At 43.2% G+C, this 17,437-nt stretch overlaps 1 protein-coding gene across 1 annotated transcript in view; it reads right to left on the bottom strand.

Annotated features, from left to right (window-relative positions):
• The window catches only part of LRRCC1 (leucine rich repeat and coiled-coil centrosomal protein 1), a 59,416-nt gene that overhangs the window by 17,784 nt on the left and 24,195 nt on the right, over positions 1 to 17,437 (bottom strand). Inside the window, exons 8-11 of the mRNA XM_019519294.1 lie at positions 4,879 to 5,071; positions 3,925 to 4,073; positions 2,683 to 2,887; positions 1,867 to 2,006 (exon numbers count right to left, since the gene is read on the bottom strand). Of these exons, the coding sequence (XP_019374839.1) occupies positions 1,867 to 2,006; positions 2,683 to 2,887; positions 3,925 to 4,073; positions 4,879 to 5,071 (687 nt within the window). The remainder of the gene's footprint in view (positions 1 to 1,866; positions 2,007 to 2,682; positions 2,888 to 3,924; positions 4,074 to 4,878; positions 5,072 to 17,437) is intronic.

The following is a 17,437-nucleotide window of genomic DNA, read 5'->3' as shown; positions in this document are numbered from 1 at the left end:
GGAGAAGTTGGCTATGACATGGGCATCCAGCAGTCATTCCTCCAAAATACCAACTATAATCAAATTTCAGGGCTAAAAGTGAACCATTCAAGATTACTGATGAGCAATCAGTAACCACATAACCAAATCATAATTCAGTTTTCTGATGTAGCTGCAAAATTAATCTGAAAAAAATATCAACATAAATCACTGCTTTAAAATGTAGGTTCCCACAAAAGCTTACCCAAATACAACTATCAAAAAATCCCATTTCTGTTACAGTCTATCTTGAAGTATGATGCTGTAGGATGTTGGCTAACTTTTTTATATATTTTGCAGGATGAAATATAATTTATATAACTCATACACTTTACATTTTAATACACTTTCATTCAAGGAAGGAATATCAGGTACTTTTATTCAAATGTGCTGAATATATTGAATAATGCAAGTCCTAGACTTATAAAATACATTAACCAAACTAAATTCATCTACTCTAACGGGTGAAAGAGTTGTGGCAAGACATTTCACTCTTAACACATAGGTCACAAACAGGCATTCATTGCTAGCAACAATTAACATTTTCTAGGCAGGAGAGGGAGTGTATAGGTGTTCAGCTGGTAGCTGCTCCCTTTCCCTGCTCTCTGCACCTTTCTCAGACTAGGATAATCCTGGTCTGGGAAAGGTGTGGGGAGCACTGGCTGCTCCACTCTTCTCAGTGCCCAATGGGACTGGAGCTGCAGAAAGACTCCCCATGCTTTCCCCACACTAGGATCTGGGAAATGGTTGGGGAGCAACTTCCCAGTCTCCAGGAGCACAGCAGAGGCACTACCAAGGCAAAGCCCCAGCATGCTCCTCAAACCAGGCAGTACCTGATTTGGGGAAGAGGCAGAGAGTAACAGTGGTTACTCCCAGACCAGAGTAACTCTTTAGAGGCTGTAAGGGGGTTGTCTAGGTGGCTGGCTCCTGCAGGCGGGTTTTGCTCCCTGAAGAGCTCCTCAACCTGTCCGCCTAAATAAAACAATGTTTTAAAGAAACAAAACACAATCCTGTTGTCCTGTCCCAGATACTGGGAGGGGATCAAACTCCTTTTGTCGTGGCTCCAGCACAGTGACCTGGTCCCTCCATGCAGCAAGTGGTTTAGCTCGCAGGCTGCTTCCTCCCTTTTTGCAAACTTCTCCCTCACAGTTTGCTGCCTATCTGCTCTCTCTGGTGTTTTAAGATCCCAGTGGGACACTCCCTCATTATCCAAATGTCCCACACCTAGGTTTCTTAAATTGGGCTCAGTTTCCTCTTTAAGGGACAGACTGTCTTGTTACAAAGCCTTTCCCTACTGCTTAAGTCCTGCTGGGACACAGGCGACAAACAGCAGTTGCTTCCTGCATCTTTCCCAGACTGGGGTGATCTTGGCTTCAGGACAGCAGACAGCATTTCCCTTCCACTCAACTTCTCCCAGTCCCCGGGAAGAGTTGAGAATCAGGGAAGCATACAGATACTTCTTCCTGTGGCAGAAACACTTCTGCAGGAGAGAACTCTGTCACTGAAACAGAAAGATCTGTTTTCCACAGGAGGGATTTTTCCTGCAGAAGAAACCTGATGAACAGAAACCTGATGAATGCTTGTATGCTTGTGGCTTCTATCGAGATGGTGGCAATTTTCTCAGTAGAAACGTAATGCCTGTATGTAGCCCTAGTTTGGAGCTGATGGGGAGACAAGGTTAGAACACATGCAATTTTAACAAGAGTGCAGTCTTTTCAAAACAATTCTGTTCCTTTTCATGAGTAATTTGGCTCACATTCCAACTGTCAAAGAACACTGTCAAACAAATAAAACTTCTCTAGGTTTTGCAGTATCAGATATAAACTGGAATATTGTAAAGGAACTTACCTGTGCTCTTGCTCTCTTAATGAAAGAAGCTCATGTAATTGTTGCACCTTTTCTTTTTGTTGTCGGAGAGCTATGCGAAGTAACTGTACTTCTCTCTCATTTGCTGAAGCTTTAAGTTCTATCTCCTGAATCCGCTTCATCTAGGCAAGATCAGAAGAACAATTCTTGAAATTGGTTTACTCCTCAAGGTTTGGATTAGGATAAGACTAACAACTACAATAATAGCCTTGTTCAAAGTTGTATATTTGTTCCCTCTGGGGAAAACACAAGGATTGTTTGAGTATTTTCATTAAACAAACCCATGATTTTTATCATTATCCAGGCCAATGCACAGCAAGATTTCTCTGTAAAATGCTACCATTTGGGGATTTGTGTGCGTCTGGATTTTCAAATCCAGAGCATGTGTCCTACTTTATAGAAGGGAAAAGAATAAAATCCAATGACACTTCCATGTGTACTGATTTTTGTTTTGTATTTTCTAGATTTGATGTGCTTAGAAAACTAATTATTGGGGAAGGGGAGGGGGACGAGGAGCAGGGACATAAAGCCCATGTTTTCTAGTAATCGGCAAGTACCATCATTAGTGTACATACTATTATGAAATCCGATGTCTCAGTGTCAAGAAATGACTAAATACATGTTTCTTATAATCAAGCTTTATTAGAGTACCTTCAATTTTTAAAGACCAGGCATGTAATAAGATATGCATTTCATGGTAATGCTATGATCAAGAAGTCAGACTACTGATGTTTAAACGGGTAATTAGTGATTATACACTCTCTAGATGCCTTTCCACAATTAATACTAAAAACATACCTCTGTTGCTTGGTGTTGTACTCTTTGTGTTTCCACTTTGGATAACGTTTCTTCTAAGGTCTGTAGGGCCTTTTGTTGTTGTTGTTCTTTATTTCTTGCCTGATTTAACTCATTAGTAAGTCTTTCGATCTCATCCTTCAATTGCTGGACATCAGCCTGCAATTTTGTTTTTGTACTTCTTTCCCTCAACATCAGTTCCTTTAACCTAAGTATTAATGGAATAACATCAGTGCTTTCCCCTCTTTTAATTATACTTATTGAATAGGTTATCCCAAAACAATTTTAATGAATTCAGCAAAGATCTAAATGAGCTTTTTTTAAGCAAAGCATGTTAAACAGGGATCACTGTGGTAAAAGTATGCTTCTGTACATTAAAAAAAAGACACACAGATACAATTGTCTGCAGGTTTTGGTGCTTCCAGCCTAAGAAAGAAACTATTAACCTGAAGGCAACCTAGGCCCTGAAAACAGTGTTACTTTCAATCTGAACTATGTCTTACTCTATTTAATATTGGTTGCTATTTAGAACAATTTGTTATTGTCAATTAATATAGTAGGAAATCATTTTTTAAAGTATTGATATGAAATACCTTATTCGAATTTTTTTCAGGTTTAACAAAAGAAAAGGCATTCTCAGAAATATTACAGGTATTTTAGGCAAATTTATACCAGAATGATAACCTAACTAGAGGTGGGGAGTGGTCTTGGAGCCAAAAGAAACACAGAAAATTATTTTAGAACAAATACAGATAACCCAACTGAAGAAAGGACCAAGAAGATTTCCTATCAAGCACAGACATGTGTCTATAATACAGAAGAATGCACCTAGCCAGAGCCAAACAACTATGGAAGAATACATTCCCATGATCTTTGATAGTATTTCAGATTCCAGTATGGAACAGATATCAAAAACAGAAGAAGAAAATTCCAGCAATAAACCCTAAAGACAGACCCAGCTTAGACCGTATTTTTAACTGTTTACTCTGAAGTAGTAGGGAAGTGTTATTTGGTCTGGGAGGAAAGAATCAAACCTGTGTAGCTCATTAGGGGCCTCAGTCTCCATATGAAGCCAGGAAAAAAAATAAATATACTTTCAAAGTAGCAGATAGGAATTTTGCTATCCATCAGCAAAGCAAGTCCTAGGATTCTTTACCTATGCAACATTTTTCAAGTTTGTTGAGGTAAATGAGCACTTGTGAGTTAATGCTATTTCTCTTAAACTATCAAACGCTGTGCTTTTACCTATCAGTAGTATGCACTGCTATACTCTGAACATTCTTTTCTTCTTTTGCTTGTTTCTGCAGTTCTTTGACATAGTCTCTCAATTTCTTTTCAGCTTGTTCAGCTTTCCACCGTCTCTCTTTCTCCTGATCCAGTTCTTGAACAAGAGCCTGAAGAAAAATACATTAAACCTCCAACACTGAAATTTTTCAAGAAAACCAAAGGTCCAAACAAATTACAGTAATAGTTTTACAGACAGATTGTGTGAATCTTTGGGAACCTGATGCAAAACAAGGGCAAGTAGAATAGCATAGGCAACACGTGGGAGAGGCACAGAGGGGCACGCATCCCCCTGACAGGGCTGCTGCTGGCAGCGTCAGCAGGTGCTTGACATGCTCCCCCTGCAGTGGTGTACTGCCAGAGGGAAGGGGTGGGAGAAGTGTTGGTTCCCCAGCGGCACTTCCAGTTCCATCACTAGCATTTCTGGACTCAGCAATCAGCCACTGGGGAGACCCTTCCCCCCCCCGCACTGGCTCTGTGATTGGCCGCAGGGAACCGCCCCCCCCACTCAGTGATCACGCCCCCCCGCCACCAGATTCAGGAGGTACCAGTCGCCTATGTAGAACAGAATATAGCTTTGCCACCCAGAAGCATCACCTTTACCTACTAGACACAGGAAAATGTAACTGGATCAACTGGCAGCTGGTTAACTTAAGCAAAGTGTTACGGCTTTGCTTTTTCTAGTCTTCATCTACGCGTACACAAATTTAGATCAACATATTTATTGGTAGAGGTGATCATTAATGTTTGGTTATAAATCTATTTTTGATGGCGGGTGTCAAATACAAAATTCCTTATTTTTATAACAGTTAATGATCCCACACAAATTCAATTCTAAAACATTCCTTGGATAAAGTGTGTATCCATACTTGCTCTACTGCAGGTGAACACTGCATAGTTCAAGTTAAGACATACTCTGTAAGTGGATTCTTCTGCAGCATTTGGGTTTGCATCTTCTACATTTTTTATTTGATCCTGTCCTCCCATCAATATTCTGGCTGATTTTCCTACTACTTCCAAACCTGCTGTTTCTGAAGCTGAATTTGCATGCGAGTCTTCCTCTGTTTGAGAGTTGGGACACTTTGATTTTAAGAAACTCTTTTCCTCTCTGAAACAGCAAAAAAAAGCCCACCAAAGCTTATTTAAAAAACACTCTCTTAAATGTTTCTCCACACACTAGCATCAGTAAGTATCTGAAACTCTTGTATCATAAGACAAAATTTCCAAATATCAGAACTTGGAAGAGTCAGTTATAATCAAACTGAGCATTCGAGTTATTCAGGAAAATAACACACAACAGAGTAGGAATTAAATAAAAAAAATCATTAGAATAGTAACAATAAAAATAAGCAGTTCCATAGGTGTGCTATTTTGAAAACCATCTAATAGTGTCCTAGAGAAAACTATATAATTATTTAATGTACAAGTAGAATTTCAGTAGTTTGACTTTAAGGTCACAACATTGATATTAAGTACCTTCTAAATCTCCCTTTCAATACTTACAAGTTAGCACACAACTGAAGACAAAGACATTGTTAAAACATCCAAAAGTATGATCATCAAATAAGAAGAAGTCACTAAAGATTGTTATTATTTCAGATCAATGTCTGTTTGCATGGAAAAGATCACAAGAAAGTAGGGCTAGAAGGGACCTCACTAAGTCATCTAGTTCAGCCCCCAACTCAAGGCAGGATCTTTCCTGACTAAACCATCCCAGCCAAGAGGCTATCCAACCTCTTGAAAACTTTCAAGGATAGAGATTCCACAACTTCTCCAGGTAGCCTGATAACCCTCACACTCAGAAAGTTCCTCCTAATCTCCAACCTAAACTTCCTCTATTGCAGCTTGAAGTCCTTGCTCTTAGTTCTGTCCCCTAATGCCAGAAAAAATACTGTCTTCATCCTCTTTATAATCACCCTTCAGGTATCAAATCCCCACTCAGTCTTCTCTTCTCCCAACTAAACAACTCTAGTTCCTTTAGCCTTCCCTTATAAGTTACTCTTCCCAGGCTTCTAATCATTTTTATCATCCTCTGCTGGAATTTTTCCAAACTGTCCACATCCTTCTTGAAGAGTGGGGCCCAAAATTGAACACAGTCCTCCAGGTGAGGGCTCACTAGTGCTAAACAGAATAAAAGAATCACTTTCCTTGATTTGCAAGATACACTCTACCCAGAATGGTGTTAGCTTTTTTTTGTTGCAATAAGAGTACATTGTCTCATATTTTGCTTACAATCTACCATAACCCCCAGGTCCTTCTCTGCAATACTGCAGTTTAGCTAATCATTTCCCAGTTTGAATATGTTCGAGAAATTATTTTGTCTCAAGTGGAGGATTTTGTACTTCTTGCTGAATTTCATCCAATTGATTGTGGACCCTTCCTCCAGTCTATCGAGGTCATTTGAGATCCTACTCCTGCTCTCCAGAGTGTCTGCAACTCCACCTAACTTTATATCATCCACAAATTTGCTAAATGTGTATTAATTCAATCCCATCTTCTAAATCATTAATAAAGACATTAGACAATACCAGACCCATGACAGACCTCTGGGAAGTTCCATTTAATACCTTCTCCTGACTAGACACTGAACCATTCAAGATGGCTTGTTAAGCAAGATGATTGAACCAGTTTTTTATCTGCCCTACAATACACTTTCATTTAATTTGTATTTCCTTAGCTTGTTAAATGAGAATTTCATTGTCATGGGAGACGGTATCAAAAGTTTTGCTAAAGTCAAAGTGTATCCCATTCACTGCTCTCCCCACAGTCACAAAGCTTGTCATCTTATTATAGAAGGAAATTAGGTTGGTCAGGAATAACTTTCTCTTGGTGACTCCATGCTGGCTGATCACCTTGACCTCCTCTAGGTACTTCAAAATAAAATTCCTTAAGGACTTGCTTCATCACCTTTCCTGGTATCAAGGTCAAACTGACTGGTCTGCAGTTCCCTGGATCCTCCTTCGCCTTCTTAAAAATGGACACTATTGTTTACTGTTTTTCAGTCATCCGGGACCTCACCAACCTCAGGAGTTCTCAAGGAGGATAGCCAATGGCTCTGATATCACCTCAGCCAATTCCTTCAATTCCCTGGGATGGAACCCATCTGGCCCTGCTGACTTGAAGGCATATAGCTTTTCAAAGTAATCTTTAACTTGTTCTTCAACTACTTTAATCTGTAATTCTCCTTCCCCATCTTTGCTGCCAACTGCACCCATCATCTGGTAGCTATCCCTATTTGTGAAGGCTGAAGTAAAAAAGGCATTAAATATCTTAGGCTTCTTTTCTTCATCCATAACTAGATTGCCTTCTGCATTCCATAAGGGACTGATGGTTTCTTTGGTCTTCCTCTTATTTCTGACATACTGGTAGAATTTTTTTTAATCACCTTTTACGTCCCTTGCTAATTATATCTCAAGTTGTACCTTGGCCTTCCTAATTTTCTCCCTACGTGCTCATATACTTATATAATATCTTCTCTAGTCTCCACTTCTTGAAGGATTTCTTTTTGACTTTTTAAATCAAAGCAATGTTCTAATCTCTACTCAAAGTCATAAACAATATACAGTGCAATTCTGCCCCCTATTTTAACATGAGGTTAGAAACACATTTTTCAGATTCTACTTAGCATGTCAGATTTTTAGTCTGCATCTTTACTTCTGGATGTTTTGTCCACTAAATAAATAAATAAAATGGATTGCTCTAATTTAAGGCAGGACATGCCCTTTCATTAGAGACTGACTTAATTTGTGTTTTTGCAGATTTCGCAGAAGCTAGAAAATCCCAGATTGTCTGCAAAATCTGCAAAAAACAACAAACAAATGCTTGCTCCCCAGTGGTCCTTGGTGCCAGGAGGGGAAGGTGCTGGTTGGTGGGGGAAGCACAAAGAGCAGCAGGCAAGCTGACCCCTCATCTCTCCTCCTCCTGCGGGGCTTGTCTGCCAATCAGTGCTGAGGGGTGGGGCTGCATGAAGGACAGCCGGCAGTCAAGATGGCAGCCACCCTCTTGTCCCTCTCCCCCGAGCCTCTCTGCCAATCTGTGCTAAGGGACTAGGCCTCTCTTCCAATCAGTGCTGAGGGGCAGGACTACCGGAAATTTAGAGCTTTAGGCCACAATCAACCCATGAAAATTGCTAAGTTCCCCTGCAATTTAGGTAGACCCCCACCTATAGAAAATATTTAAACTAGTGGTGGAAGAAGTTCAAATAAGTTTTTAAAATCTGGATTCTGAAATTCTTTCACATGAACTTTGTATCCTCTTCCCATTCTTTTATCCATCTTCCATAGCCATCCCCTTGAAGGAGATCTAGGTTTTCTAGGCCTTCCTCAGTCCAAGTTGATACAAACCCATCTTTTCGCTTCTATGAATGTGCCCAAGCAGACAGGCTATGGATTTGACTCTCATATTGGGTAAAGTAGCCTCTCCCACTCCTCCTCCTCTTCCTTTCTCACTGAAGAATTTTTCTTTCATGTAATTTTTGAGCTGTTAGGCTTCAGAGAAAATAATCTTTAACTAAAAATGTTGTTTCATAAATTCTGCAATGGATTTAGATAATCAAGCAGAAAAGTAATTCAACAGATTTAAATAATTTACTAAACTTAAAAAAATGTTGATTTCAAACAAAATGTAGTATATAAAGCAGCCTAAGTTAGGTGTCCCCCCCTCCTTTTTTGGATGTCTATAAATCCGCCAAAAATAAAACAACTTCAGTACATAAAAGGATTTGATTAAAGGAAAAAAACAATTTACATTGAAAATATTACTTTCATAGCTATGATTTAGTACACCGTAAATTTTATAATGGATTTTTTTTTACACTGGGAATAAAAAGATACACTGTCATATCCCAACATTTCTTTCCATACAGATTTCTGCAATGGAATTCCAATTTCACTGGTTTGTGCTGCAAGGAATTAAGACAAATTTAAATCTGGTTAAGCTGCTATGTCATGATGCTAAAAATTGTCACAGAGTACAAATCCCTTTTTCTGAATGATCTGTAGATTTTAAAACAGCAATTGTGATAATTTATTTTGATATTTTATAGAAAACAATGAAACTCAACCAACCCCTGCCATCTGGTTGAGGTGGAATACCTTTTAGGAAAAGGATACATTCTTGTGACAATCATTTAGTTTAATTTCTTACAAAGAGTAAAGAACCTCAACCAACAATTTCTGCACAGTTAAAACTGCGATATATTTTTAATATGGGATCACTACCTTTGGCAAGCAGGGGAAAAAAAGCAAACTGGTTAAGCAGGCAAGAGTGTTCATTAGCTCTGGAAGTTGATTTACAATTTTATAAATCCAGTGGCCCACATCCCTTTCCCAGAAATGGAGTACTTACTGGCATAGTGAAAATGATCTGGACTATTCCTGCCTCTTAACATAAAAGATGTAATATTGTCTATCATCACCAGCAGGGCTTTTTTGTGAACTAGAGGCAAGACGTATGTGATGCATGCAAGCTGAATTGCTCAGTGAAACTGCAAATGAGCTCCTTCTTGACTAGACACATCTGTCACCAGGGCTTATCACAGTTCAGGAGATGCAAAAATAAAATTTTAAATACAGAAATTGGATCTTTCCACCACTGAAAGGAAGCGGGATATATTGAGTCTATGTGCTCCTTCATCTGATTGCATATTTGCTTCTGCCAGCATCACAAGTAGTGAAAAGCAAAAAATGTGCATGATACTACGGCCCCAGTAATCTTAGACCAGATTTACAGAAGTCTTGTGTTGCAATGGGGTTTTAAAAGATTTCTCCTTGCTTACCCTTAAAGAATTAAAATGTGTCTCATGACTTGTCATAAAGAAGAACTTTAGACTGGCCAGTTGTTTGCACATACATGAACTCAAATGATTAGGGTCCTACTTAAACCATGGTTTTGTGATTTTCACATAAAACCGCAAAAAAACTTTTCCAGCAATTTTGTACGGAATTGTGGGAGGAAAAAAAAGCTTACTAGAATACAAAGAAAGCACAGAAAACCCCGCAGCCATAGATCACGCGGGTTTGAGAGAGAACTAGTGAGAAGCTAAGCTAGTGACATGGACTCAGAGAAGGGGCAGTCAGGAAAGCGAAACGGTTTTAGCACCATCCTTTAAGAAGCCAGATGTAATGCTGCAGCAATGCTACAGTCTGAAGATGAGTGAAAAGAACTGCAAGAAAGCTAAATACTAGGGCTGTGTGAAGCTTCGGTCTCTGATTCGATTCAGCAAAGATTCAGCCCGATTTGGTGGCTGAATCTCTGAATCTGAACTGAATCAGGAGACCCTTTAGTCCAGGGGTGGGCAAAATGCAGCCTGCAGGCCACGTGCAGCCCACCAGGCCATTCTATCCAGCCTGTGGGGCCCCTAAAAATTTAGACAATTAGTATTTATCTGTCTCTGACTGCCTGTCATGCGGCCCTTGATGGCTTGCCAAAACTCAGTAAGCAGCCCTCTGCCCAAAATAATTGCCCGCCCCTACTTTATTCTCTCCAAATTGAATTGGAATCCTCCAAATCGATTCGGAGAGATTCAATGATTTGGACACAGACACAATTTTAAATGTTTCTTCTACATTCCTCAAGGTACCAGGCAGCTCGTGAACACTGAGATGGTGGGGCAGATGGAGCGTCCCACGGGAGGTCCCCAACATGTTCGGCGGCAGACCCAGAAATGGACCAGAAGCACTTCGAGTCCAGTTCCAGGTCTCCTATGGAGTGCACGGGGGACCCCCTTCCCACCCCCCAGCTTGGTGACTGGTATCTCCTCAGTCTTTGGGGGGCACCTGGGGGTCCCCCGCGGCTGAGCCGGGGTGGGGGGCAGGGTGGGTCCCCCACATGCTTAGTGGTGGACCCAGAAGTACTTCTGGGTCTGCTGGGCCCCCTCACCCCATGCTTCTGTGGGACACTCCAGCTGCCCCACCATCTCAGCACTCACGAGCTGCGCCTGATATCTCAAGGTATGTAGAAAAAACATTTCAAGCTGTGTCTATGGCTGAATCGCTTATTCTCCAAATCAGCATTGAATCTTCAGATTTGGATTCAGCCACATGGAATCAAGATAGTGATCTGAATTAATGAATTGAATCTCTGTCCCCTGAATCAGGCCAAATCTGAATCAAATACGGTGCACTTTGCACACCCCTACTAAATACATTTTAGCTCAGGATCATGTAAAGGAGTTTCTTATAGGAACCTTGCATGCTGTAACAGGGGGTGTTCTCGAGGCCAATCTGTTACTGGCCCGCCCACCTGTTTCTGGGCCAACTGCCCACCTCCTCACCTGCCGTGCTTTGATGATATATAATGATGATATTATATAGGCAGGAGGCTACCCATTTCTTGCCCCGATGCCAGGAGGTGCTATCTGCGGTTCTGTTCCTCCCCTACACCACAGCCCAAGCCTTCCAGATGGCATCCACTGTTCTTATAGTCACCGGCTCCACACTAGGCCCTAGAATTCTCCAGTCCAGACCCTTACCAGATCCCTCCCATCAGGCGGCCTACTTCGCCCTCATTCTGGGCTGCCTAATTCCCTGAACTGTTCCCCCTTTGGGGCATGGTCCCCTGGAACCTTTGGCCACACAGACCTGTACCGCAGGGTTGGGGGGGCCACTGGGAGTGAGTGGGAGTACGAGGCCCACACCCATGTCCCAGGGCCAGCGCCGGCGGGGCCCAGAGCAAGGCGGCAGGGGTACGGGGTCCTGGCTGGAAGAGGATCTGTGGAGCTGGGCCGGCTTCCCTCTTTCCCCCCGGCTCCACAGACCCCTGCCAGCCTGTGCCCCTCTCTGGGCCCCACCAGTGCTGGCCCTGAGACTCTGGTCCCAAGACATTGGGACACCGGTCCCAAGATGATGACCTGGGGGCACGACACCTATCAAGGGGCGGGGCTACCCATGCAGCCCTCGACAGCTTGCCAAAACTGGGTAAGCAGCCCTCCACCCAAAATAATTGCCTGTCCCTGGCCTAGAGCCTTTGAACAACTACCATCTACCTTGGGCGAGCACCACTGATGGGTGACACTCAAAGGCACTATTTACTGTTGAAATGATGATGTATTGCTTAACTTTATATAAGTTGAACACTGTGTTGCCATTGTGGGGAGGAGGAAGGGGACGATAAGTGGGTTTTGGGGATAGGCACAGTCCCCTTTTGAGAGAGGGCGTGTAACAGGGAGTAGAGGCTCCCCATTACTTTAAGGGGAAAGCAACAGCAGAACATTCCCCAGGTAAAGGGAGGTACTGCCTTTGATGAGCTGGCTGCAGGGAAGTAGGTAGCCAGGGGCCTGAGATTATGAGTGCCTATTGCAGGGCTAGTTGCTCTGAAATAAGACAGCAGGAGAGAGCCCTACTTGGGTAGCAAGGGCCCTGCTAAAGCAGCTCGAGCAGCAGTTGGAAGCTGCCTGGTGAACTAGCTATCAGACCCCTAATTGGAAACCCTTGTGGGTAGCTGGGGAGCCACCTGACTAGAAGGGGCAGAGCTTAGAAGACATACAACCCCAAGGCCTGGGCCAGGAGGGGTCAGTCTGGCTCTGCAAGTTGCAACGGGAAGAGTTCTGCAGCAAGGGGGCTTATATTTTAGTTTAAGGCTTATATTTTTACTAAATATTTATATTCAGTTTAGTTTAGGGCTTACATTTTAGTTGTAGTTTGTACTGGTGGTTTGGGTTGGGACTACTGGGGGTCAAGGAAGACCCAGCTGTGCCTGACGGGCATGTGGCTGCTTTGAGCCCTGCCAAGGGCTGGGCTCAAGATGCTGACAGGTGGCACCAAAGAAAGGGTTGAAGCCTAGACCAGATAAGGCTGGAACTCAAGCAAGAGAGGGCCCAAACAGGATGGAGTAGCCAAACCAAGCCAGGGCTAGTGAGTCCTGTGCCCAGTGCAGGGTGAAATTAGGGCCAGAAAGCCCAGAGCCCAAACCATGGCAGAGACAAGGGACTGGAGCCTAGAAGTCAGGTTCAGTACAGTGGGCCACCAAGAGGAAAGGGGCAGAAGCTGGGAAGGCGGAGGCTGCAAGGAAGAGTGATTGGACTGCAACATTTGCAAGGCATGGGTATGGCTATAGGGGAGGTCAGAGGCCCTGGAATTAGCCCTTAAGGTGACAAGTGCCCTGGGGGCACAGACGGGCCAGGAAGGCTTGCTTGGCACTTGAGGCTGGATTGGGGACCACTGGAATCTGAGAGGGACCTGCTGGCTGAAAGACAGACAAGAGCTCAACCTAGGACCCAAAGGAAGCCTCCCTTTATTATACATCAACTTATTACATCAAGGCATGGCAGGAAAACAAAAAGGGAGGGTATCCAAGGAGTCAGAACAGAGCACAGTAACACACAGCAGTGGCAGTTTCCTGGGTATGAGCCAGTGAAGCAGGAAGGAAGGTAATTTTTGTTTTCTTTTATGGAGGTACTGCATGCGAGTTGGGAAGCAAGGTTGGACTGAGTGGAGGGAGGGGAGAGGGAAAATGCTTTCCTTGGCTGGAGGCAGGAGAGCAGAACAAAGTAGATGACTTTTGATTTTGCACCCCAGTGGAGGGGAAAGAGAGAAGTTTGTTTTGCTGCCCCCTCCTATATTAATCTTTTATCCTCTTTCTATAATCATTTACTGTAAGTCCCCCTGAGGGAAGGGGGAGAATAGCACGTAGATCTAGAAAATAAATAACAAACACAAATAATTTACCATGAAGTAAAGTGGATTTACTGAATGTGGCTGTTCATGACAACAGCTCTATGCATGCTCTTACCCTTTAGTAAACAAGTGCTAATTTAATGCAGTTAACCCTTGATGGAAGAGAGATGAGCTGCCATGTATTAGCTTACACTTGGTACAGGGTACAGTTATGCACACTGACAGCTACCACGGAGCAGATGAAATGCAGTAAATCTCTACTCTGCTTACCATGCAGTTACTCATTCATGGGTCCATGCTTTCAAACTTAAATAACTCTTATCTTTCAAAAATGGTAAATTCTTAATGGTGTCCACACTAAACACTGAGAGCACTGACTTCAATACAAAACACAGAAGCTTTCATTCAGAAAAAGGTTGCTAGCAGCACTACCATCTGCTTTTACGTAACAGTCTAGTACAGTGATTCTCAACCAGGGTGCCATGGCATGCTGGTGAGCCTTGAGAGTCTTTCAAGGGTGCTGTGGGGTATCACTTAATGTTAGCGCTGTTAGGCTTGCAAACATGATTCACATGATAATACCCCAGAAATACAAACAGGAATTCACTCCATTAAAAACATTCTAACCTGTTGTGGTCTGAGTCCTTTGCAACTGAACTGCTATAATATTTTTTCTATAGTAAAAAGTGAAAACACTCAGACTTCTGGAAAATGGCAGTTGTCAAGTCTAAAAAGGATGAGAACCACCAAGCTAAAAAGCCCCTCTGGCTTTTTAGTTTGTTCCTCTTCCAAATGAACTCAAGCACTTGCACTGAATATGCTCTCATTCTAAAAAGAAAAAACAGGATGACAAATATTTAAAGGAACAGCCACAAGAGATTTTGGTTCCTTGGCAAAGGCTAAAACCCAACACTGGTTAACTTATAAACTCTGGAGCCCAAATGGTACCTGATCTATATTATTAACAGATACAGAAAAAAAAAATACACACACACACATAATTTAGAGCAGTGATTGGCAATCTTTAATAAGCCACAGGCTGGAACCCTCCCCACCCCCCAGCTCTGGTCTGAGAGGTGTCAGGTGGCTTTGGCAGCAGGCCACAATGGGGGGGGGGGCATGTTTCCTGCACAAGTGCTGAGGCCAAACAGCTGGGAAATTTGCATGTGCTGCTGCTGCTCCTCCCAGCCCCCTTGCTCCCTGCAGGATTTAGTTTCCACATGGTAGGCAAATATCCTAGGGCTGGGGAACCGCAAACTGCATCACTGCTGAGGCTGCTTCTCTCCACTTGCCTTCTCCTCACCCCTAGCTGCAGCATGGGCACAGCTAACAGCTGCATGGTCCCAATGCAGCTCCCCTGCCTGTGCCTGCTGGATGAGCTGTCAGAGCTCTACAACTTCTATCTTGCCTGGGAGAAGCTGGGTTGGGGCAAGGACAAGTGGCAGTGGTGCGGGTGCAGCTGAAAGCTGTATAGCTCCTTGCTGCCCAGCCCAACAAAAGGTGCAGGTAGAGGAGCTGTGTCTGAGCCATGCACCTTCCAGTTGTGTCCACTCCCCACTCCACTTGGCTGCGGTGCAGATGCAGCTTCCAGCCTGTGAGGAGCTGTGCTGGGACTCCCCACAATGCAGTTGGCAAGCAGGTGGATGGAAGTGAAGAGAAGCAGTGGTAGCTCAGAGGAAGTCTGCAGCTCCCCAGCCCCCATGCAGATCCTCCCATGCTGGAAGCTGAGCCCACATGCATTTGGGGGGGTGGGGAGGGGAGGGGAGCTGGGAGAAGTGGCAATGGCAGTATGGCCACAGGTAAAGCCTTCCAGCTCCACAGGAAAAATTCTGTTCAAGGACTATATATCCTACCCAGGGACTGTATATAGTGCAGAACCCTGTTTTAAAGAACAGGTTTGATGCTCATTCTCTTTTTCAGCTTAGATTGACAGGAGGATCTGAGACTTAGCTAGCATATCACACCTCTTAGCAACAAATGAGGGAGAGAGAAGGCAACTTGAATGCAGGGTTAGGCCAGCTGACATCCTAATTAGCAAAGTCCCAAACTCCTGAGCCTTAAGGGCAAGGAACCAAAAGCTTTAACAACAAGATCCAAACCCAAGAGCTAAATACATACAGACACTTGCCTAAAGAACAAGCAGTTTAAAAAATGTTTACTCTGTACTCCCACTCTTTACAAACTTAATGCTAAGCTTTTGATGATTTAAAATCAGCAACAAGCATAAGATCCACTAGGGAAATGCTGATGAACCAAGTGTTGTACATATGCTATTATATACGTATTAAATTCCTCAGTAAATCACTGGTTGTTGCATTTAAGGGAAGCTACATAGAGGTATTAAGAGAAGAACTATGTACTGAGCGCTATCAATGGTTTAGATATGAATGATCTTGCTTCAGGATGACATCTCAAAGTCTAGCCCGACTCCTCTATGACCATCACAGACAGCACCTTCCCTAGGTGAGCAGCACAGGTTCCAAAAAGGAAACCATAGAGGTAAAATTAATCATCCAGAGCCTCAAGCTTTTATTTGCAAAGGCCCTGTCCTCTAGTAGTGGCTGTGGAGAATAATATTTTAAAAAGTGCCGTGACTGAGCACAACTGATATGGTAATATCAGTTCAAGATTTCAGTGAGCTACCTACATGGGTGCTAATTTAGAGTCTTGAGGTCAATTTTGTTAATTAACATTTATTTCATTATGCGAAACATGAAAAATTAAGGGTGTAATATAGAGGCATTTTAGCACCTGCAGCTGAGGTGGCATGACATCTAGTGGTTAGGTACCTGGTGCCAGGAGGATGATTTAAGAGAAAAGAATTAGTCACCTAGGCTCCACATATAGTCAGTGTAGATCTAGAGAGCTGAGTGTGCCCCATCATAGAAGGAGCGTGATGACAGTGGGTACTAGTGATCCATACTTTCAGAAAAGTTCTATTTTTAAATCAAGAGACCATAAATGTAAAATGTATAAGAATAGAGATTATAACCTGGTCATCCCCTTCCTAGTCTAGTGCTCTAATTGCTAAGCTACAGAGGTAAGCTCTGTCTTGCCTGCTAATCTTCTATCCTCCTGACGCTTACATTGTTGGCTGCACAACTGCTCATCTTCAACAGGCACTAAAGGGTACCCCCCCACCCCGTTCTATTGTTTAGCCAGTTGGTTAAGGCACTCTCTTTGGCCCAGTCCTTGAATCTGTCTTGGGTCACTCTGAACCCCAGTCCTACCCTCCAGCATCTCTATGTGGTGTCATCTGCAAACTTGCTGAGGATGCACTCTATGCCACCTTCCAGATAACTGATGAAGACACTAAACAAAACCGGCCACAGGACTGACCCCTGAAGCACTCTACTTTGATACTGGCTGCCAACTAGACATTGAGCCATTGATTAGTACTCTCTAAGCCTGATGCTCCAGCCAGTTTTCTATCCACCTTACACAGTCCATTCATCCAGCCCATACTTCCTTAGTTTGCTGCAAGACTGTTGTGGAAGACCGTATCAAAAGCCTTGCTAAAATCAAGGTACACCACATCCACCCATCTCCCTGCATCCACAGAGCCAGTCACCTCATCATACAAAGCAATCAGGTTGGTCAGGCATGACTTGCCCTTGGTGAATCCATGCTGACTGTTCCCAATCACCTTTTCCTCCAAGTGCTTAGAAATGGATTCCTTGAGGATCTGTTCCATGATTTTTCCAGAGACTGAGTCAAGGCTGACTGGCTTGTAGTTCCCTGGATCCTCCTTTTTTTTCCCTTTCTTAAATATAGTTTCATAGTTTCTAGGGTCGGAAGGGACCTGAGCAGATCATCTAGTCCGACCCCCTGCCATGGCAGGAAAGAGCACTGGGGTCAAA

Source organism: Gavialis gangeticus, unplaced genomic scaffold, assembly GCF_001723915.1.
Source record: "Gavialis gangeticus isolate Ggan-Ray unplaced genomic scaffold, GavGan_comp1, whole genome shotgun sequence".
NCBI classification, from domain to species: Eukaryota; Metazoa; Chordata; order Crocodylia; family Gavialidae; genus Gavialis; species Gavialis gangeticus.
This window is presented reverse-complemented; position numbering and strand designations above follow the sequence as displayed.